The sequence below is a fragment of the Salmo salar genome, chromosome 07, assembly GCF_965601325.2.
Source record: "Salmo salar chromosome 07, fSalSal1, whole genome shotgun sequence".
NCBI classification, from domain to species: domain Eukaryota; kingdom Metazoa; phylum Chordata; class Actinopteri; order Salmoniformes; family Salmonidae; genus Salmo; species Salmo salar.
In genome coordinates, this window is record NC_138297.1 from 14353645 (window position 1) to 14376920 (window position 23276).

Sequence of the window (23276 nt, forward strand, 5' to 3'; positions counted from 1 at the left end):
TGCAGAGATGTTTGTCCTTCTGGAAGGTTCTCCCATCTCCACAGAGGAACTCTGGAGCTCTGTCAGAGTGACCATTGGGTTCTTGGTCACCTCCCTGACCAAGGCCCTTCTCCCTCGATTGCTCAGGTGTTTCTGTTTTTAAAATGTATAATACATTTGCAAACATTTCTAAAAACCTGTTTTCGCTTTATCCTTATGCGGTATTGTTTGTAGATTGATGAGGAAAAAAAATAAATCCATGTTAGAATAAGGCTGTAACGTAACAAAATATGGAAAAAGTCAAGGGGTCTGAATACTTTCCGAATGCACTGTATATGTACATACAGTATATATCTGAATCTACATACAGTATATATCTGAATGTACATACAGTATATATCTGAATGTACATACAGTTTATATCTGAATGTACATACAGTATATATCTGAATACACAATTACTGATGTATTTATTCCTCGTGTTATTTTTCTACACTTCTATAAATTGTAATTTCTACTTTATCTACGGCGAAGAGTGTGATGTATTGCAGTGAGTAAGGAGAGGAGAACACTAGACGCTAAGACTAGACTTTTCCATTCAATTCTCTTGTGTTGTGTTGTAGACATCTCTGTGAGGGAGAAAAGGATGGAGCTGACTGGCAGAAAGCAAAATGCTTTTCTGTACAAGGATGCAATTTGTATTGAAAGTTGTTTTGCCAAAATGAGTCACCTTCACAATCAGGAGAGGAGAAAGGGCCTCTTCTAATGCCACTGAAGTAAGAGTGGTACTCTGGTCAAAGGGAATCAATCACGATCCGCCCCCTGTGTCTGTCTGTCTGTCTGTCTGTCTGTCTGTCTGTCTGTCTGTCTGTCTGTCTGTCTGTCTGTCTGTCTGTTCGTGCGCTCATGCGCTCGTGCATTTGTGTGCGCGCATGCATACAAATGTGTGTGTAGGTGTGTGTACTTGTCCTGCAGACATGTGTTTGGGTGCGTATGTGTCAGTAAGAGAAACATCTCCACAGCACACTGTGGCCAAGACTCGACCTCCATCATATTTACCAAGCAGAAAGCATCTAAACCATCCATGTTCCACAGTAGTTAGTAACAGACCCACACTTTATTACCGTTCCAGTAACATCGCACAGACAGTTGTTGTAGATAACTGAGGAAGATATGAGTCTGTGGTTAAAACATCTTTGGCACAAACAGGGAGCCGTCCAGGTGACTGTGTGTGTGTCTGGTTCTCATTGCCAGGCCAGCTGTTTCTCTCTCTCCAGCAGCATACCACCCTGCTTCTGACTGCTGGCTTGCTTCTGAAGCTAAGCAGGGTTGGTCCTGGTCAGTCCCTGGATGGGAGACCAGATGCTGCTGGAAGTGGTGTCCAGTAGGAGGCACCCTTTCCTCTGGTCTAAAAAATATCCCAAATGCCCCAGGGCAGTGATTGGGGACATTGCCCTGTGTAGGGTTTCATCTTTCGGATGGGATGTTAAATGGGTGTCCTGACTCTCTGTGGTCATTAAAGATCCCATGGCACATTGTAAGAGTAGGGGTGTTGATCCTGGTGTCCTGGCTAAATTCCTGATCTGGCCCTCATACCATCATGGTCAACTAATCATCCCCAGCTTACAATTGGCTCATTCTTCTCCCCTGTATCTAGTCCCCAGATTGTTGCTGTTAATGAGAATGTGTTCTCAGTCAACTTACCTGGTAAAATAAGGGTTAAATAAAAACTTGATCTGAAATACATTGACTCAACCTGACTAACAGGTTGGTCCATCAATCCAACTTCAACAAAATCATCAGAACTATGTATATGTTGAAATTGGATTGAAAATGACACATTTTCATCCTATATACATTATATTGGGTGGTTGGAATTATGTTTATTAATTAGACATTTGATTTGACCTTGTTTCAATGTTGATAGTAAAATGGTGTCATGAATCAACATAATTGTTTCAACGTCATACCATCAACCTAAATAAAGAGCTATATTGAAATAAAATGTGCATCCCAAGCTGCATTCTCAGAGTATGTACAGACCAGCTGACTGGAGTGTTTACAGACATATTCAATCTCTCCCTATCCCAGTCTGTTGTCCCCACTTGCTTCAAGATGTCCACCATTGTTCTTGTACCCAAGAAAGCAAAGGTAACTGAAGGAAATGACCATCGCCCCATAGCACTCACTTCTGTCATCATGATGTGCTTTATTAAGGCTAGTTAAGGATCATATCACCTCCACCTTAAACGACACCTTAGACCACAGGAGGTTGGTGGCACCTTAATTGGGGAGGAGGGGCTTGTGGTAATGGCTGAGGGGGAATGTGTGGAATGATATCAAATACTTCAAACTCATGGTTTCCATGTGTTTGATACCATTCTATTTACTCCATTCCAGCAATAATTATGAGCCGTTCTCCTCTTAGCAGCCTCCACTGACCTAGACCCACTACAATTCACATATCGCCCCAACAGATCCATGGACGACGCAATCACCATTGCACTGCACACTGCCCTATTACACCTCGACAAGAGAAATACCTACGCTATATAAACAAAATTATGTGGACAACCCTTCAAATGAGTGGATTCGACTATTTCAGCAACACCCATTGCTGACAGGTGTATAAAATCAAGCACACAGCTATGCGATCTCCATAGACAAATTGTCACGACTTCTGCCGAAGTCGGTCCCTCTCCTTGTTCGGGCGGTGTGCGACGGGTTTTGCACCCTCTTATTTTATTTTGTATATTTTGTTTTTCAGAGTTTTGTATATTCATTAAACTGCTCCGTTTAATCCAAGTTCACTGTCCTGCGCCTGACATCCCTGTCACCAGCACGCACCCATTACACAAATATTGGTTGTAGAATGGCTTTACTGAAGAGCTCAGTGACTTTCAATATGGCACCGTCATAGGATGCCACCTTTCCAACAAGTCAGTTCGTCAAGTTTCTGCCCTGCTAGAGCTGCCCCGGTCAACTTTAAGTGTTGTTATTGTGAAGTGGAAACGTCTAGGAGCAACAACGGCTCAGCTGTGAAGTGGTTGGCCACACAAGCTCACAGAACGGGACCGCCGAGTTCTGAAGCGCATAGCGTGTAAAAATAGTCTGTCCTCGGTTGCAACTCTCACTACCAAGTTCCAAACTGCCTCTGGAAGCAACGTCAGCACAAGAACTGCTTGTCGGGAGCTTCATGAAATGGGTTTCATGGCCCGAGCAGCCGCACACAAGCCTAAGAGTTTAGATGTGATGTGGAAGTTTATATAAATAGGATGTCAAACTCATGATATTAATAATACACTTTTACCTTTGGAATATTATATATTATAAACATGAACGCACGTTTGCTCACGCATGCACGCACACACACACACACACACACACACACACACACACACACACACACACACACACACACACACACACACACACACACACACACACACACACACTCTCCCACTCCCCTTTCACACATACAATCCCCCCACAGCCTCAAAATGTAAATTTCTACTTTTATCTACGGCGAGGAGTGTGATGTATTGCAGTGAGTAAGGAGAGGAGAACACTAGACGCTAAGACCAGACATCTCCATTAAATTCTCTTGTGTTGTGTTGTAGACGTCTCTGTGAGGGAGAAAAGGATGGAGTTGACTAGAGAGAGCTGAAAGCTTTTCTGTACAAGGATGCAATTTGGATTGAAAGTTGTTTTCCCCAAAATGAGTCACCTTCACAATCAGGAGAGGAGAAAGGACCTCTTCTAATGCCACTGAAGTAAGAGTGGTACTCTGGTCAAAGGGAATCAATCACGATCCGCCCCCTGTGTCTGTCTGTCTGTCTGTCTGTCTGTCTGTCTGTCTGTCTGTCTGTCTGTCTGTCTGTCTGTCTGTCTGTCTGTCTGTCTGTCTGTCTGTCTGTCTGTCTGTCTGTCTGTCTGTCTGTCTGTCTGTCTGTCTGTCTGTCTGTCTGTCTGTCTGTCTGTCTGTCTGTCTGTCTCTGTCTCTGTCTCTGTCTTTGCATTTATGCATGTGTGCGTGCATGTGTGTGTACTTGGCCTGCAGACATGTGTATGGGTGCGTATGTGTCAGTAAGAGAAACATCTCCACAGCACACTGTGGCCAAGACTCGACCTCCATCATATTTACCAAGCAGAAAGCATCTAAACCATCCATGTTCCACAGTAGTTAGTAACAGACCCACACTTTATTACCGTTCCAGTAACATCGCACAGACAGTTGTTGTAGATAACTGAGGAAGATATGAGTCTGTGGTTAACAACAGACATATATCCTAAGTCCATGTGTTTTGGCTGAAGTGCTGATATCCAACATCATATGAATAGCATAGACAGCGTGTCCTCCATCAGATGTTATGTGGTTGTTGGAGGGTTACCTTATCTGATTAAGTTGAGCTAGGGCATTAACCCAAGTGGTAAAGCTTATTGTTGGTCAAAGATTAGAGCTTTGTGCATAGGGGTTGTTTTATCACTGTAGCTTAATTAGTACTGCGGCAACTGGCCTCAGCTCAAATAGGGAGCCATCCAGGTGACGGTGTGTGTGTGTGTGTGTGTGTGTGTGTGTGTGTGTGTGTGTGTGTGTGTGTGTGTGTGTGTGTGTGTGTGTGTGTGTGTGTGTGTGTGTGTGTGTGTGTGTGTGTGTGTGTTTCTCGTTGCCAGGCTAGCTGGTTCTTCTCTCTCTCTCTAGCTCTCTTTCTCTCTCTCGCTCGCTGTCTTTCTCTCGCTTTCTCTCGCTTTCTCTCTCTCTCTCTCTCTCTCTCCCTCTCTATGTATTTTTATATATATTTTTTTATTTATTTACATTTTACATTTACGTCATTTAGCAGACGCTCTTATCCAGAGTGACTTACAAATTGGTGCATTCACCTTATGATATCCAGTGGAACAACCACTTTACAATAGTACATCTATATTTAAAAAAAAATTTTGGGGGGGTTAGAAGGATTACTATATCCTATCCCAGGTATTCCTTAAAGAGGTGGGGTTTCAGGTGTCTACGGAAGGTGGTGATTGACTCCGCTGTCCTGGCGTCGTGAGGGAGCTTGTTCCACCATTGGGGTGCCAGAGCAGCGAACAGTTTTGACTGGGCTGAGCGGGAACTGTGCTTCCGCAGAGGTAGGGGGGCCAGCAGGCCAGAGGTGGATGAACGCAGTGCCCTTGTTTGGGTGTAGGGCCTGATCAGAGCCTGAAGGTACGGAGGTGCCGTTCCCCTCACAGCTCCGTAGGCAAGCACCATGGTCTTGTAGCAGATGCGAGCTTCAACTGGAAGCCAGTGGAGTGTGCGGAGGAGCGGGGTGACGTGAGAGAACTTGGGAAGGTTGAACACCAGACGGGCTGCGGCGTTCTGGATGAGTTGTAGGGGTTTAATGGCACAGGCAGGGAGCCCCGCCAACAGGGAGTTGCAGTAATCCAGACGGGAGATGACAAGTGCCTGGATTAGGACCTGCGCCGCTTCCTGTGTAAGGCAGGGTCGTACTCTGCGAATGTTGTATAGCATGAACCTACAGGATCGGGTCACCGCCTTGATGTTAGCGGAGAACGACAGGGTGTTGTCCAGGGTCACGCCGAGGCTCTTAGCACTCTGGGAGGAGGACACAATGGAGTTTTCCACCGTGATGGCGAGATCATGGAAAGGGCAGTCCTTCCCCGGGAGGAAGAGCAGCTCCGTCTTGCCGAGGTTCAGCTTGAGGTGGTGATCCGTCATCCACACTGATATGTCTGCCAGACATGCAGAGATGCGATTCGCCACCTGGTTATCAGAAGGGGGAAAGGAGAAGATTAATTGTGTGTCGTCTGCGTAGCAATGATAGGAGAGACCAGGGGATATGAGGATATGACAGAGCCAAGTGACTTGGTGTATAGCGAAAATAGGAGAGGGCCTAGAACTGAGCCCTGGGGGACACCAGTGGTGAGAGCACGTGGTGCGGAGACGGATTCTCGCCACGCCACCTGGTAGGAGCGACCTGTCAGGTAGGACGCAATCCAAGAGTGAGCCGCGCTGGAGATACCCAACTCGGAGAGGGTGGAGAGGAGGATCTGATGGTTCACAGTATCAAAGGCAGCAGATAGGTCTAGAACAGTTGTTCTTAACCTTGTTGGAGGTACTGACCCCCACCAGTTTCATATGCGCATTCACCGAACCCTTCTTAATTGGAAAAATAAAATTCAAAACATAGGTATATATTTTACTGGTGCACAAAATGAACCATGCATCAACATCGGTGTTCAAAGAACAAAACCATTAAAACATGATTTTCACACAAAAACAAAAACATAATAATGAATATTTACTGCAAATCAGTGTGACTTCTGCTGTTGCCTTTCAGAGACCAGTTCAGAAATGCGCGGCTTCACCTTGGCAAGTACCACTCTCATGTCATTTTCGCAACAAAGTCTGTTCCTTCGTTTTTATGTCCAGCATCCTCGAAAAGGATTGCTCGCAAAGATATGTTGTAACAAACGGTATGAAAATCTCCAGAGCTTTCTTAGCAATAACAGGGTACGTTACCATTTGTTGACACCAAAACGTTGAGAGCGTTGTTGTTCTGAAGAGTTGCTGTTGAACCTGGCTCTGCTGAATTTCAATGATTTCATCGAGGTATTCATCATTGACATCTGTTGTCTCAACACTAAACGTGAACGGCTGTCTCACCCATGCTGGATATGACTCTCTTGTAGGGATGTATCCGTCGAGAGACTTTGCAAGCTCATCTAAGTGCGTGGCAATTGCTTGCTTCAGTTCCGCGGGTACAGAAATGTCTCCGATTCCAGATACATCTTCGATCTTACTTACACAGTCGTCCAGCAGGGGAAAGTTTGCGAAGTTATCGTTCTCTGTTCGTCGTTTCCATAACGGTAGCTTTTTTTGAAAAGCCTTCAGGTTTTCTTCCGCTTCGATGATGTTGTCTCCATCGCCCTGCATCTGTTGATTGAGATGATTGAGAGCTGCGAAGATATCAGCCATGTACGCTAAAATGAGAATGAACTCAGAATTTTTTAAGCAATCTGCATGATGATGTTGGTGCTCTTGCAAAAACAGGGCTAATTCCACACGCACGGCAAAAACACGATTCAGCACCTGTCCCCGGGATAACCACCGAACGTTAGAATGGTACAGAAGTACCTCGAATTCAGAGCCCATTTCTTTACACAGCTCACTGAAGATGCGGTGCCTCAGAGCACTATTTCGCACATAGTTCACGCATTCCACTACAATTTTTAATACTTCTGCCAGTTTTGGAGGCAAGGTTTTTGTTGCCAACGCATGCCTGTGCAGAATACAATGCGTAACAATGATGTGTGGTGCATCGGCTTTCACTAGCGCACCAAAACCAGACTTTCTTCCCAGCATGACTGGTGCTCCGTCCGAACAAACTGCAGAAACCATATCCCACGAAAGATTGTTGTCTTTGAAGAAGTCATCCACAAGTTTCTTCACATCGGCTGCCTTAGTTGTTGTCGTAAGAGGCTTACAAAATAAAAAATCTTCCTTTATCACGTCGTCTTTCACATAGCGCACAAATACAGCAAGCTGGCTTAGATTGGAAACGTCTGTGGTCTCGTCGAGTTGAAGGCTGAATTTTGCCGGGCTTGAAATCAGATCTGCAACTACTTGAGCCAAGATGTCTTTGCTCATGTCCTCTATTCTGTCGCTAATGGTGTCATTTGAAAGAGGAATTTGGGATAACTTAACTTCAGCCGCTTTTCCCAGCATGATATTCGCCATCTTCAACACAGCTGGTTTTATGAGTGTTTCACCAATGGTGTGTAGTTTGCCCTGCTTTGCGATCAGGTAAGCAACTTCGTACGATGCTGTGAGGATCGGTTTGTTGATGGGTACAAAGCCGAGAACAGGCAGAGTAGCCTTTTCATCGAATCTGGCTCTCTTCACCTTGAATTCAGCGAGCGTTGTGTTCTTGTATTGTCCATCTCCATGCAGCTTAAGGAAGTGTTCTCTTAGTTTTGCCGGTGCTAGACTAGAATTGCTCAACTTGGCATTGCAAATCATGCAGTTAGGACGCTGACTCTCATCACGTTCCGTTATACATGTGAATCCATATTGTACATATTCGTCCGACCACTTTCTTTTTTTTCTCGACATAGTTAGTATGAAGGGATTAAAATATTAAGAAAGAAATCACACGACGTACCATCACGACAGTCACAATTCGACTACTGAGCGCGCCAAATTCCCTGCAGCACAGATAGGCCAAGCGATGTTGCGCGATCACCTGCAGCCAATGATGGCCAAGCGGGGCGTGTCATCACAAATCATATGAGTCGGGTGTGTGTCTTGACCTCCGCCGAACCCCTGAGACTGACTCACCGAACCCCTGGGGTTCGATCGAACCCAGGTTAAGAACCACTGGTCTAGAAGGATGAGAGCAGAGGAGAGAGAGTTAGCTTTAGCAGTGCGGAGAGCCTCCGTGACACAGAGAAGAGCAGTCTCAGTTGAATGACCAGCCTTGAAACCTGACTTATTTGGATCGAGAAGGTCATTCTGAGAGAGATAGCAGGAGAGCTGGCCAAGGACAGCATGTTCAAGAGTTTTGGAGAGAAAAGAAAGAAGGGATACTGGTCTGTAGTTGTTGACATCGGAGGGATCGAGTGTAGGTTTTTTGAGAAGGGGTGCAACTCTCGCTCTCTTGAAGACGGAAGGGACGTAGCCAGCGGTCAAGGATGAGTTGATGAGCGAGGTGAGGTAAGGGAGAAGGTCTCCGGAAATGGTCTGTAGAAGAGAGGAGGGGATAGGGTCAAGTGGGTAGGTTGTTGGGCGGCCGGCCGTCACAAGATGCAAGATTTCATCAGGAGAGAGAGGGGAGAAAGAGGTCAAAGCATAGGGTAGGGCAATGTGAGCAGGACCAGCGGTGTCGTTTGACTTAACAAATGAGGATCGGATGTCGTCGACCTTCTTTTCAAATCCGCAGAGGGGGGGAGGGGGAGGAGGATTCAGGAGGGAGGAGAAGGTGGCAAAGAGCTTCCTAGGGTTAGAGGCAGATGCTTGGAAGTTAGTGGTAGAAAGTGGCTTTAGCAACAGAAACAGAGGAGGAAAATGTAGAGAGGAGGGAGTGAAAAGATGCCAGGTCTGCAGGGAGGCTAGTTTTCCTCCATTTCCGCTCGGCTGCCCGGAGCCCTGTTCTGTGAGCTCGCAATGAGTCGTCAAGCCACGGAGCAGGAGGGGAGGACCGAGCCGGTCGGGAGGATAAGGGACATAGAGAGTCAAAGGATGCAGAAAGGGAGGAGAGGAGGGTTGAGGAGGCAGAATCAGGGGATAGGTTGGAGAAGGTTTGAGCAGAGGGAAGAGATGATAGGATGGAAGAGGAGAGAGTAGCAGGAGAGAGAGAGCGAAGGTTGCGACGGCGCAATACCATCTGAGTAGGGGCAGAGTGAGTAGTGTTGGAGGAGAGTGAGAGGGAAAAGGATACAAGGTAGTGATCGGAGACTTGGAGGGGAGTTGCAGTGAGATTAGTAGAAGAACAGCATCTAGTGAAGATGAGGTCAAGCGTATTGCCTGCCTTGTGAGTAGGGGGGGACGGTGAGAGGGTGAGGTCAAAAGAGGAGAGGAGTGGAAAGAAGGAGGCAGAGAGAAATTAGTCAAAGGTAGACGTAGGGAGGTTAAAGTCACCCAGAACTGTGAGGGGTGAGCCATCCTCAGGAAAGGAACTTATCAAGGCGTCAAGCTCATTGATGAACTCTCCAAGGGAACATGGAGGGCGATAAATGGTAAGGATGTTAAGCTTGAATGGGCTAGTGATTGTGACAGCATGGAATTCAAAGGAGGAGATAGACAGATGGGTCAGGGGAGAAAGAGAGAATGTCCACTTGGGAGAGATGAGGATTCCAGTGCCACCACCCCGCTGACCAGATGCTCTCGGGGTGTGCGAGAAGACGTGGTCAGACGAGGAGAGAGCAGTAGGAGTAGCAGTGTTTTCTGTGGTAATCCATGTTTCCGTCAGCGCCAAGAAGTCGAGGGACCTGAGGGTAGCATAGGCTGAGATGAACTCTGCCTTGTTGGCCGAAGACTGGCAGTTCCAGAGGCTGCCGGAGACCTGGAACTCCACGTGGGTCGTGCGCTGGGACCACCAGGTTAAAGTGGCAGCGGCCACGCGATGTGAAGCGTTTGTATAGCCTGTGCAGAGAGGAGAGAACAGGGATAGACCGACACATAGTTGATAGGCTACAGGAGAGGCTACGCTAATGCAAAGGAGATTGGCATGAAAAATTAACTAAACAACTGGGGAAGCGAGAGAACAGGGCCTCCCTCACTAACAATTCACTGAAACACTAAAACGCTAAAATATAACTTTTCTAGCTACCATTAGAAATTAAAATTCATGTAAACTACAGTGGTTCAATGTTTCCAGGAATAGGCTCAAACTTAGTTTATTCCGCTAGATAACTTGGTACAGTATTCTTCCGTGAAAACCCACCTAGTGCACCGTGTCCTATGACGCCGTAGCTAACTAGCTAACTAGCATGCTAGCATCCTATAACACATGGTTAGCACCAATACTTGGTAACAACAAGCTACCAATGGATCAATCGTGTCCGTGTCTAGTTCGTAACGCAGAAGTAATTAAATGTTGGCTAGCTAACACAAAGTCAGTATATATATATATATATATATATATATATATATATATATATATATATATATAATATATATATGCTACCGTTCAAAAGTCACTGTGCTTAGAAATGTCCTTGTTTTTGAAAGAAAAGCACATTTTCTGTCCATTAAAATAACATCAAATTGATCAGAAATACAGTGTAGACATTGTTAATTTTGTAAATGACTATTGTAGCTGGAAACGGCTGATTTTTTTTATGGAATATCTACGTAGGCGTACAGAAGCCCATTATCAGCAACCATCACTCCTGTGTTCCAATGGCACGTTGTGTTAGCTAATCCAAGTGTATCATTTTAAAAGGATAGTTAATCATTAGAATACCCTTTTTGCAATTATGTTATACAAAGTTGAAAACTTTTGTGCTGATTAAAGAAGTAATAAAACTGGCCTTCCTTTAGACTAGTTGAGTATCTGGAGCATCAGCATTTGTGGGTTCGATTACAGGCTCAAAATCGGCAGAAACAAAGACCTTTCTTCTGAAACTCGTCAGTCTATTCTCGTACACTGCTGTGTCCTTCTCCCTTCACAGAACAGGACAAACTGGCTCTAACCGGAATAGACAGAGGAGTGGGAGGCCCCGGTGCACAGCTGAACAAGAGGACAAGTACATTAGAGTGTCTAGTTTGAGAAACAGACGCCTCACAAGTCCTCAATTGGCAGCTTCATTAAATAGTACCCGCAAAACACCAGTCTCAACGTCAACAATGAAGAGGCGACCCCGGGATGCTGGCTTTCTAGGCAGAGTTGCAAAGAAAAGCCATATCTCAGACTGGCCAATAAAAAGAAAAGATTAAGATGGACAGAGGAACACAGACACTGGACAGAGGAACTCTGCCTAGAAGGCCAGCATCCCGGAGTCGCCTTTTCACTGTTGACGTTGAGACTGGTGTTTTGCAGGTATACAGTGTCTCTACAGTGAAAAGAATCTATAGATTAGTTTAGAAAAATTCATGGAAACTGCATTCATTCGTTCTTAGTATAAATTACAAGTCTTACTTTAAGCTAGTGCTGTGTTTGCTGACTGAGGGAGGGGAGAGCGAGGGAGTGGGAGATAGAGAGAGGCGCTATACATTGTCTCTATCTGTATGACAAGACCATATGCTTCTCTCAATGTAAACGTCTGCACTAACTCAACTAAGCCATATAACTCTACCGACATGTACATATTACCTCAATTACCTCGACACCGGTGCCCCAGCACATTGACTCTGTACCGGTACCCCCTGTATATAGCCCCGCTATTGTTATTTACTGTTGCTCTTTAAATTAATTATTTGTTATTTTTATCTCTTACTTTTTTTTTGTATTTTCTTAAAACTGCATTGTTGGTTAAGGGCTTGTAAGTAAGCATTTCACTTTAAGGTCTACACCTGTTGTATTCGGGCGCATGTGACAAATAAAATTAGATTTGATGTTCCTCTGTTTGTAAACTCCCTCTACAAGCTAAGTCCAGTAAATGACAAAGCTAGCGTTAAACAAGCCTCCGAATCATTTGTCAAGTTAGAGCTATGAAATCTTGTTAACTGAATTAACAGGGATGCTTCTGTTCCTTTCTGTGACTTGTCTAGGGACGTTGTACACATTATCCACTGAGCCGTAAAAGTGGCGACGGGATATCTGATAGACTCTGACATTTGGTTCGCCGACGGGAAGTCAGCATGCTCTCCTGCCGTTAAAACTCTCATCACATTGTTGTTTTGGGTCAGACGCTGACTTGAATCCAACAGAGAGGTGTATCAGATGTGATATAACCAACCAGGCCAGACAAGGCGACTGGGATTCGTTTAGCTAACATGGACTTTATAAACAAACTAGATTACTTATTACACTAAACAATTACAGGCATGGCATGTCTCGTTAAAAGTCCCTTGTGCTGCTGCTATAAAATCCAGCCAAACACCACTGACATAGGTGGATGTATATACCCCTACAAAAGTTTTAAACAGTAAACCCTTTGGGATTTAATGTCAACTTTCCCTGACAGGCTAAAGCTTGACAGAGATATTCTGTATGTTTAACATGAGACCCATTCAGATTTAACTCAGATTGAGTTGTATGACACCCTGTGATAAAAAGTGAGGTAGATTATTTATTTGTTTACATTTTTTAACACAACTTCCCCCGCTCTCATGTAGTTGACTTCCTCAGGATCAGAACATCCTGCCTCACCCTCTCGGCTCTTAAAAATGGAAAAAGGATACTTTGTGAGAGGGAGAGAGCAGGTTGAAAACAAGTCCCTATAAGGGGGTAACCGTGAGTCAGGGACTGCTGAAATAAACTCAGCTTCTGGCCAGGCCTGAAATATATAAACTTCCCTCTCTCCGTTGGGAGTGGGGAGAGAGAGGGTTGTACGGATGGTGGTGCCTCAGTTATTACCAGTAGGTCTCAGTGGTTCATAGGGTTGCAAAGGGCCGGAAAACTTTTCGGTAAATTTCCTGATTTTTTAAAGAAATTTTCCATGGGAAGTTAAGCCCGGGAGTTTTGGGAATTTTGCTTAAATTCATCAAAAAAGTTAGATTATAACAGTGAACCTTTTTTGTGGTATACACATAAGGCAATTCTAGGTCTCGTGGCATATTTTGGTTAAACTATCCCCAATTCAATGGAATTGTAACCCTCTGCATGCACAGTGCATTCTTCCATCACATGTACAGCTGATTCTCAAGATCTTGCACACTAATGAGATGCTATTGAGTCCACACTACTACACTGTCTGAGCCAAGGACTACATGCTTTCTGGTAAGTTTTGATTACAGTACTGGATGGGGTGAATATATTTTATATGACATGATTTTTTGTTAACTAGTAAATAGTAGCCGACAGCAAAGTGTATTTAAATCAGTTCTAACTTAACAATTTCTGCTAGTTAGTTTTTACTACACTGTTGGTTTTAGCTTGCTTGAGCCTGCTAACTGAGGAGTGTTTCTGTTTCCATAAAGGTTTCATTTTAAAACATTTATCTTATAAAGGGGTTGTTTAATCTATCTGTTTAACTATTTTTATGTACATGGAATTGTGTTTGTTGTTTTTTTACACTTTTTTTCAAATTTTTACAGGAAAATGCCACGGGCATTATCTGATGTGTGGAGACATTTCACTGCAGCTAATGTAGAAGGAAAAGCTGTGTACATGTGCAAATACTGTGCCATATCATATGTGAAGAATGCAACAAAGATGCAGAATCATCTGGCCAAGTGCATAAAGTTCACTCAGCGCTCACAACAAGCAACCTCTGACAAAAGTCCCTCTACTTCTATTCGAGGTGAAAATGATGAATTGGACACCTTATCGATAGCTCATGGTCCTCCTGGAATCAGACGTATTTTTGACTCAATGGAGGAACGCAGTCAGAGAAATGCTGATGAATGTCTTGCTCGAGCTGTGTATGCAACTAGTTCACCTCTGATGCTCACAGGCAATGTGTATTGGAAGAGATTTCTGAATGTTCTTCACCCAGCATATGTAACAGTATAGCTTCCGTCCCTCTCCTCGCCCCAACCTGGGCTTGAACCAGACCCTCTGCACACATCAACAACTGACACCCACGAAGCATCGTTACCCATCGCGCCAGAGCAAGGGGAACAACTACTTCAGGTCGCAGAGCGAGTGACGTCACCCAATTGAAACACTATTAGCGCACACCACCGCTAACTAGCTAGCCATTTGACATCGGTTACACTCACCCCCCTTTTGACCTCCTCCTTTTTTGCAGCAACCAGTGATCCGGGTCAACAGCATCAATGTAACAGTATAGCTTCCGTCCCTCTCCTCGCCCCAACCTGGGCTTGAACTAGGGACCCTCTGCACACATCAACAACAGTCACCCACGAAGCATCGTTACCCATAGTGCCACAAAAGCCGCGGCCCTTGCAGAGCAAGGGGAACAACTACTTCAGGTCGCAGAGCGAGTGACGTCACCCAATTGAAACACTATTAGCGCACACCACCGCTAACTAACTAGCCATTTCACATCGGTTACACATACACCCCTCCAACCGGACATGCTTTATCTACTCATTTGCTGGATGCAGAGTTCAACAGAGTTCATGTGAAGGTCAAGCAAATAATAGAGAAAGGAAACTGTATAGCAATCATCTCTGATGGGTGGTCGAATGTTCATGGGCAAGGAATAATTAACTACATCATCTCCACCCCTCAACCAGTATTCTACAAGAGCACAGACACAAGGGACAACAGACACACCGGTCTCTACATTGCAGATGAGCTGAAGGCAGTCATCAATGACCTTGGACCACAGAAGGTACTTGCACTGGTGACAGACAATGCTGCGAACATGAAGGCTGCTTGGTCTAAAGTGGAGGAGTCCTACCCTCACATCACACCAATTGGCTGTGCTGCTCATGCATTGAATTTGCTTCTCAAGAACCTCATGGCACTGAAAACAATGGATACACTCTACAAGAGAGCCAAGGAAATGGATAAGGCTCATGTGAAGGGTCATCAAGTTATAGCAGCAATCTACCTCACCAAGCAAAGTGAGAAGAATAAGAGCACCACATGGAAGCTGCCCAGCAATACCCATTGTGGCGGTGTTGTCATCATGTTTGACAGTCTCCTGGAGGGGAAGGTGTCTCCAAGAAATGGCCATATCACAATCTGTCGATATGGACAGCCCCATCAAGAGGATCCTCCTGGATGATGCATTTTGGGAGAGAGTGGTAAGCAGCCTGAAACTCCTGAAACCTATAGCAGTAGCCATTGCACGGACTCAGGGAGACAATGTCATCCTGTCTGATGTTCAGACTCTGCTTGCAGATGTAAGAGAAGAAATCCGTACTGCTTTGCCCACTTCACTGTTGCTCCAAGCAGAGGAAACTGCAGTTCTGAAATACATCAAAAAGCGGGAAGACTTCTGCCTGAAGCCCATACACGCCGCAGCGTACATGTTGGACCCCAAGTATGCTGGCATGAGCATCCTGTCTTGTGCAGAGATCAAGGCCTATGGTGTCATCACTACCGTGTCTCGCCACCTTGGCCTGGATGAGGGCAAGGTTCTTGGCAGTCTGGCAAAATACACTTCTAAGCAAGGGCTTTGGGATGGAGATGCAATATGGCAGTTGTGCCAACATATCTCATCAGCCACCTGGTGGAAGGGACTTTGTGGATCTGAGGCTCTTTCCCCTGTTGGCTCCATCATCCTCCAAATCCCGCCAACATCAGCCACCTCAGAGTGCAACTGGTCCTTTTTTGGGAACACACACACCAAAGCACGCAACAGGCTGACCAATACAAGGGTTGAAAAATTGGTGGCCATCTGGGCAAATTTGAGTATTTTTGAGCCTGACAACGAGCCATCCTCAACAAGGTTGGAAAGTGACAGTGAAGATGAGGCCTCAGAGTCTGATGTTCAAGAGGTGGACATTGAGGAGGTCCAGGGAGAAGACATGGAAGCCTGAGAGGAAGACAACCAAAGCTTTAGTTTCTAGACTATCATTTTACAGATGTATGTTGAAAACGTTTTTGAGAGATGCGATGGATCATTGGGGATCATCCCATGTGAAGAGTCAAATCATTTTATTAAAGTTTAATTCGTAACTAAATCGGGTTTTTTTCTATTGGAAGGATTTAATAATTTGCAAATATGTCTACTTATGATAAGGTAAAAGGTTTATGTTTCTGTCGCCATATGATATGGTAAATATATGCAATGCAAAAAACACCGGTTTCGAGGGCATTATCACTTTTTATACAACGGGTTACCAACATATTCAAATAATGATTGATATATTTTTATTGAAAACATTATTTTTATGAATTTATTCATACTATTTCAGCCTTCCACAAGATATAGTCCCGACACAAATCTAGGGTTGCTACCCAAGCCGGCTGGTCGTTCGTTCTATCGTTTTGGTTGCCAGAGACGCGACCCAGTCGTTAAGTCTTTTTGTTCTGTATCTATGGACACAACCCAGTCGTTCGTTCTAAATGCTCCATTGCCATACTGGCTGGCCAGCTACGGCTAATTTACAGTCACGTCCAAAAGTACAGCCAGAATAACAGCAAAGTAGCTGCATTTGCATTTATTTAAGCTGTTTTCTAGTGACTATTTGGATACATCTATAACAATGAGGTAATGTGGCACGATTTCGCTTGGCATAGATAATGTGCTCACTCGTCAGGACATTGTTGTTCAGAGGATCTAGCCAACAACACAGCTAACACCATCACTTCAAACTGAAGCTGGAAAGACTGCAAACTAAACTAGCTGCCCTTTTTACAATTGACATTTCTTTATATATATCCATAAAAATGATGCCAGCTGATTCATGATTTCGACTGGCTGAGAAACGCTGCCTGCCTGTCTGTCTCGTCCCGACTCCCAACATGTTCATTACTATGGGACAGCTGGAGATCACATTTCAATATTGAAACAATGTTGCAAATGCCGGTGAGACAGACAGCAAGGTTTCTACAAATCTCTGCTGTTGAAAACTAAATGTTAGTGAAGATCAGGTTTATAAATCGCCTGGCTGGTCTGATGAGACAGTGGATTGTGCAGTCAGATGGAACAGAGTAAATAGGCATTTTAACATCATAGATTTAGCCGGTGTTAACTTGTGGAATAGACACTGGTTGGAATGCGGTTTTAACCACTCAGCATTCAGGAATAGACACACCCGTTGTATGAACACACACATGTCATAATGTACAAACACACACTCTGAAGTCAACATTTTTTACTTACATGAGGGCCCATGCAAACCTGATGAGCACAGATGCAGACACACACACAGACCAACAAGATCTCATAGTTTCCCTTTGAAATTCCGACGTATTATCAACAAATGTCTATTTTTGCCACATTACTTCAGCGCGGTTGCATGGTCAAAACAGAAACATTGGAGAGGTTAACAGTTTAGTCATTCACCCCGAGTGGTTAAAGTTAGGGCTATGGTTTGGGTTTAATAATTAAAAACGACATGCTGCTACCATCAGGTATCATCATTATGCTTAGTATTCTCGCGGCTTGCACAAACACACACACACACACACTTTTCTCTCTCCCTCTCTCTCTCTCTCCCTCTCCCTCTCCCTCTGTATCTCTCCCTCTCTCTTCTGCTCTTTCCCTCACTTTCTCTCTCCCTCGCTCTCTCTCTCTCGCTCCCTCTCTCTCTCCCTCTGTCTCTCTCCCTATCTCTCCTTCTCTCACTTCGCTCTCTCTCTCTCTTCGCTCTCTCTCTCTCTCTCTCTCTCTTTGTCTCTCTCTATCCCCCCTTTGTGGTCTATGCTATGCTGAATTTGTGTGTACTGTCACTGGAGACTAATAGCATTAGCTAAACCACATCACCCGCTGGGCTGGCATGTCTCTCTCTCTCCTCTTCCTCATTTTTGCTGGGCTGGCATGCCTCTCTCTCTCCTCTTCCTCATTTTTGCTGGGCTGGCATGTCTCTCTCCCTTCATCTCCCTTCATAGTCATTAATGGCTGCCATAAGGTAAATAACCGTTGTGGTGGTTGTATGTTCCAGAACTCCTTCTCCAGCGTGTTTCACATGGAATATGAGGACCTGGGAGAGGCCATGGACACCCCCAAAAGGTAAGGCGATAACCTCTAACTGTTAAACATGGCTCATTTGAAACTGGTTGTCTAATATAACACATATGGCTGCCATGTATCTAGACATAGTTGGTGGATGGGATGAGGTACTACCCCAATACAATGTGAAGGGCTTTCAATTTGAGAATTACTAATTGACAATCATTATTGACAATCATGATTATGATTTAAACTTGGTAGTAAAAATGGACTGCGTAATCGTAAGATTTGAGGGATTGTGTTTGTAGGCCTATGAAGGTGGGGTGGGGGAGGGGCAGTGAAAGAGAGAGTCCTCCAGCAATAATCTTTGTGTAGGGCCAGGAGTTTTTCCAGGTGAAAGATCATGTGGTCAGGAAAAGCTCCTGACCCCAAATATGATGTTTAGTCGTCAAGACCTCTCTGACTTTAACAGAGTTGACTCTAGTTTGAAGAAAATTCCTACATCATCCCCCTTTGGCGAGAGCCACAACATCGGATCCAGAGGTACGGCCCTCTTCCTTTTAAAGGACCCTGATATAAAAACTCTAAAACTTCTTCTACGAACCCCTTTTAAGACACATTTGACAGCTCCTCCATCACAATCTGTTTAGGAGCCATCTATCACACTGAAAGGCAATTTTGCTTTCCCTTTTGGAAGGCTTTCAGAGATGGCACAGGCCAAGGGCCCAACAAGCACAGGCCAAGGGCCCAACAAGCACAGGCCAAGGGCCCAGCCGAGACCTACGGACTTGTTATGCTGCCTGACAGGCTATGTAGGATGCCCACGTGGGCAGCTAAGCTTCATGTCTCAATAAGTAATAGGGAGGTCTGTCAGGAGATGGCAAGTCAAGTGTTGACTATTAGAACAATCAGTGGGACTTCCTTCAACTTCATGCCTTTTTTTCCACAAGCTGTCCAAGATCAGGGTCTAATGACTTGGAACTCAACTGAATTCAATGCAATTGAACTCAGTTTAGGTTAACAACGATTCGTCTTCTATTTATCTAAACCATTCTTGGTAGCAAGAATAAATTAATGTTAAATAAATACTAATAAATGATTGTTGCTGACTAGATGGAATCATAAATTGTCCGTCTTTTCTGCCTTGTAGTAGGCTGTTAATGGACAGTGTGCTGCTCATACAGTACATCACCACCTACCAACATCCAAAACATCTTAAAGTGGGGTGAGCTTATCAGATGTATTTAACTGGGGAGGAAAGACAGGCAGAGAGGGAGAATGAGACGGGGAACGAGATGGAGGAGGAGATGAGATGGAGAAGGAGAGTGGTTGACTGCTCGTCCTCTGACAGGGGAAAATAAATAAGCCTGACATAAACATTTGGAGGAGAGGTGAATCCATCGCCCTGATCCTGGGGGGGGATTTGTTCTCATACGTCTCGGAGCCCGCCAGGCATCAGAGCATCTACTGTTCACCTCAGTCTTTATCTATCGCCACCTCACCCACTCTCATCTCACAGACATTAGGATTGAATGTGGGTGGGAGTGTGGGTAGTGGGATGGGGGTGTGTGTGTGTGTGTGTGTGTGTGTGTGTGTGTGTGTGTGTGTGTGTGTGTGTGTGTGTGTGTGTGTGTGTGTGTGTGTGTGTGTGTGTGTGTGTGTGTGTGTGTGTGTGTGTGTGTGTGTGTGTGCTGTGTGTGTGTGTGTGTGAGTGTGTGTGTGTGTGTGTGTGTCAGTCTGCCTACTTGTCTGAGAGAGTGTGTTCTTCTCTACAGACAGTAGAGAAATGGGGAGAGACAGAGAGAGAGAGCTTGCTCCCAGGCAAGAGTTAGAGACAAAGAAACGGAGACATCCAGGAGGACAGAAGTGAAATGAAACAGACGTGGTTGCCTCCCACCCCACTGTGTCTCGTTCTTTTACATTCTGGCTTGGCGGACCCAAACACTTTGTACTCTGTTTCCATCTTCTAATGGGTCAAATAGATTGTTCTGTGTATACTGTAGGACTACTCCTGCCTGGGGAGCCAGTCATTTGTAGCCTTCTGCGGGGGCCCAGGGGATACAGCTAATAGCAGGATGTTAGCTTTGACTCAGTGGTGGGCGGTGTTTTAGGAGCAGGCGCACGTACGCGTACCCTAACCCCCCCCCCCCCCCCCCACACACACACACACACACACACACACACACACACACACACACACACACACACACACACACCATATTAACACAGATTGCTTGCCAGGTTCAGCGTTGATGAGAACACACTGTGATAGTTAGCCCAAAGACTGAATGTCCAAGGAGTCTTTTTTAGATGAGGACAGAACAGAACAACTTCTCTGCTTTACTCTTTGTTCTGTTCCGGAATGTTCTTGTGGAGGTGGAATCCAGCTCCTGGTGTTAACATGTGATCCCGTTCTCTCGCTCACACACACACCACACACACGCACGCACGCACGCACGCAAACAGGCACACACACACTATCCTGTCCAGTACCATTCAAGCCAATTCCATCACATTCTCCAGCTGCTCAGTCTCTCTTATCAGTTTCTATTACCATCTAATCATATCTAGTCTAGATAAAGGAGAGCCCTGATGTGAGAGTTTTAATGATGACCAACACACACACTCACTGTCACACTCACTGTCACACACACATGAACGAAAACAGTGTGCCTACCATATTGGAGCGGACTGTTTTTGACTCAAATCCACTGACAGTCCTTATTCCTCTACCCTCACTCACTCACTCACTCACTCACTCACTCACTCACTCACTCACTCACTCACTCACTCACTCACTCACTCACTCACTCACTCACTCACTCACTCACTCACTCACTCACTCACTCACTCACTCACTCACTCACTCACTCACTCACTCACTCACTCACTCACTCACTCACTCACCCACCCACCCACTCACTCACTCACCCACCCACCCACCCACTCACTCACTCACTCACTCACTCACTCACTCACTCACTCACTCACTCACTCACTCACTCACTCACTCTCAAAGGGCACCAACAACTCAACAAACATGACCACATTGGCACAATGGGCCAATGCACCTTTGCTATTTAATAATAATAAATTTTCTAAATAATTAATTTCTTACACTTTTATTCAATGTATAACTGCATGATTTTCAAGTGTTAAAGGTATTTGACACATTGTATCAGATAGATAACCGAGTTGTTACTATCATACATATATTTTTACAAGATAAACTGTAAAAGTTTATATAACTACACTGAACAAAATATAAATACAGCATGTAAAGTGTTGGTCCCTGGGTTTCATGAGCTGAAATAAAAGATCCCAGAAATGTTCCATTTGTACAAAAAGCTTATTTCTCTCATATGTTGTGCACACATGTGTTTACATCCCTGTTAGTAAGCATTTCTCCTTTGCCAAGATAAGGACAATATAAGGCCACTCTAAAATTGCAGCTTTGTCACACAACACAATACCACAAATGTCTCAAGTTTTGAGGGAGTGTGCAATTGGCATGTAGAATTTCCACTAAAGCTGTTGCCAGAGAAATTAATGTTCATTTATCTACCATCATTTGTTTTAGAGAATTTGTCAGTATGTCCATCCGGACTCGTAACCGCAGAACAGAATTTCTGCACAAACTGTCAGAATCCGTCTCAGAGAAGCTCATCTGCTTACTCGTCATCCTCACCAGGGTCTTGACCTGACTGCAGTTCAGCGTCGTGACTGACTTCAGTGGGCAAATGCTCACCTTCGATGGCCACTGCCACGCTGGAGAAGTGTGCTCTTCACGGATGAATCCCGGTTTTAACAGTACCGGGCAGATGGCAGACAATGAGTGTGGTGTCATGTGGGCGAGCGGTTTGCCGACGTCAACGTTTCCTGAGTGCACCACATTGGCAGTGGGGTTATGGTACGGGCAGGCATAGGCTACGGACGACAAATACAAGTGTATTTTATTGATGGCAATTTGAATGCACAGAGATACCGTGACGAGATCCTGAGGCCCATTGTCCTGCTATTCATCCACCGCCATCACCTCATGTTTCAGCATGATAATGCACGGCCCCATGTCACAAGGATCTGTACACAATTCCTGAAAGCTGAACATGTCCCAGTTCTTCTGTGGCCTGCATACTCACCAGACGTCACCCATTGAGGCCGTTTGGGATGCTCTGGATCAACGTGTATGACATCGTGTTCCAGTTCCCGCCAATATCCTGCAACTTTGCACAGCCATTGAAGAGGACATATTTTTTTGTATTTTTTTTTTTACATTTTAGTCATTTTAGCAGACGCTCTTTTCCAGAGCGACTTACAGTAGTGAATGCATACATTTCATACATTTTTTTTTTTCCTGTGCTGGCCCCCCGTGGGAAACGAACCCACAACCCTGGCATTGCAAACACCATGCTCTACCAACTGAGCTACAGGGAAGGCCACAGAGGAGTAGGACAACATTCCTCCGACCACAATCAACAGCCTGATCAACTATGTGAAGGAGATGTGTCACACTGAATGAGACAAATGGTGGTCACACCAGATACTGACTGGTTTTCTGATCCACGCCCCTGCCTTTTTTTAAGGTATCTGTGTCCAACAGATGCATATCTGTATTCCCAGTCATGTGAAATCCATAGATTAGGGCCTAATGAATTTATTTCAATTTCCTTGTATGAACTGTAACTCAGTAAAATCTTTGAAATTGTTGCATGTTGGCTTGGTGTGGGCTAGCCAGTACTGGCCTTGGTGTGGGCTGGCCTGTGCTGGGCTTGGTGTGGGGTAACTTGTGCTGGCCTGTTGTAGGCTGGCCCGTGTTGGGCTGTTGTAGGCTGGCCATGTTGGGATTGGTGTGGGCTAGCCTGTGTTGGGCTTGGTGTGGGCTAGCCTGTGTTAGCTTGGTGTGGGATAACCTGTGTTGGGCTTGGTGTGGGCTAACCTGTGTTGGGCTTGGTGTGGGCTAGCCTGTGTTGGGCTTGGTGTGGGCTAGCCTGTGTTGGGCTGTTGTAGGCTGGCCATGTTGGGCTGGTGTGGGCTTGGTGTGGGCTAGCCTGTGTTGGGCTTGGTGTGGGCTAGCCTGTGTTGGGCTTGGTGTGGGCTAGCCTGTGTTGGGCTGTTGTAGGCTGGCCATGTTGGGCTGGTGTGGGCTTGGTGTGGGT

General features: G+C 45.2%; 1 protein-coding gene across 3 annotated transcripts in view; it reads left to right on the top strand.

Annotated features, from left to right (window-relative positions):
• LOC106608572 (cGMP-specific 3',5'-cyclic phosphodiesterase) overlaps positions 1 to 23276 on the top strand; it is a 128680-nt gene that overhangs the window by 70995 nt on the left and 34409 nt on the right. For all 3 annotated transcript variants that reach the window (XM_045721510.2, XM_082977368.1, XM_082977369.1), the window contains exon 8: positions 18113 to 18180. In XM_045721510.2, the coding sequence (XP_045577466.2) occupies positions 18113 to 18180 (68 nt within the window). The remainder of the gene's footprint in view (positions 1 to 18112; positions 18181 to 23276) is intronic.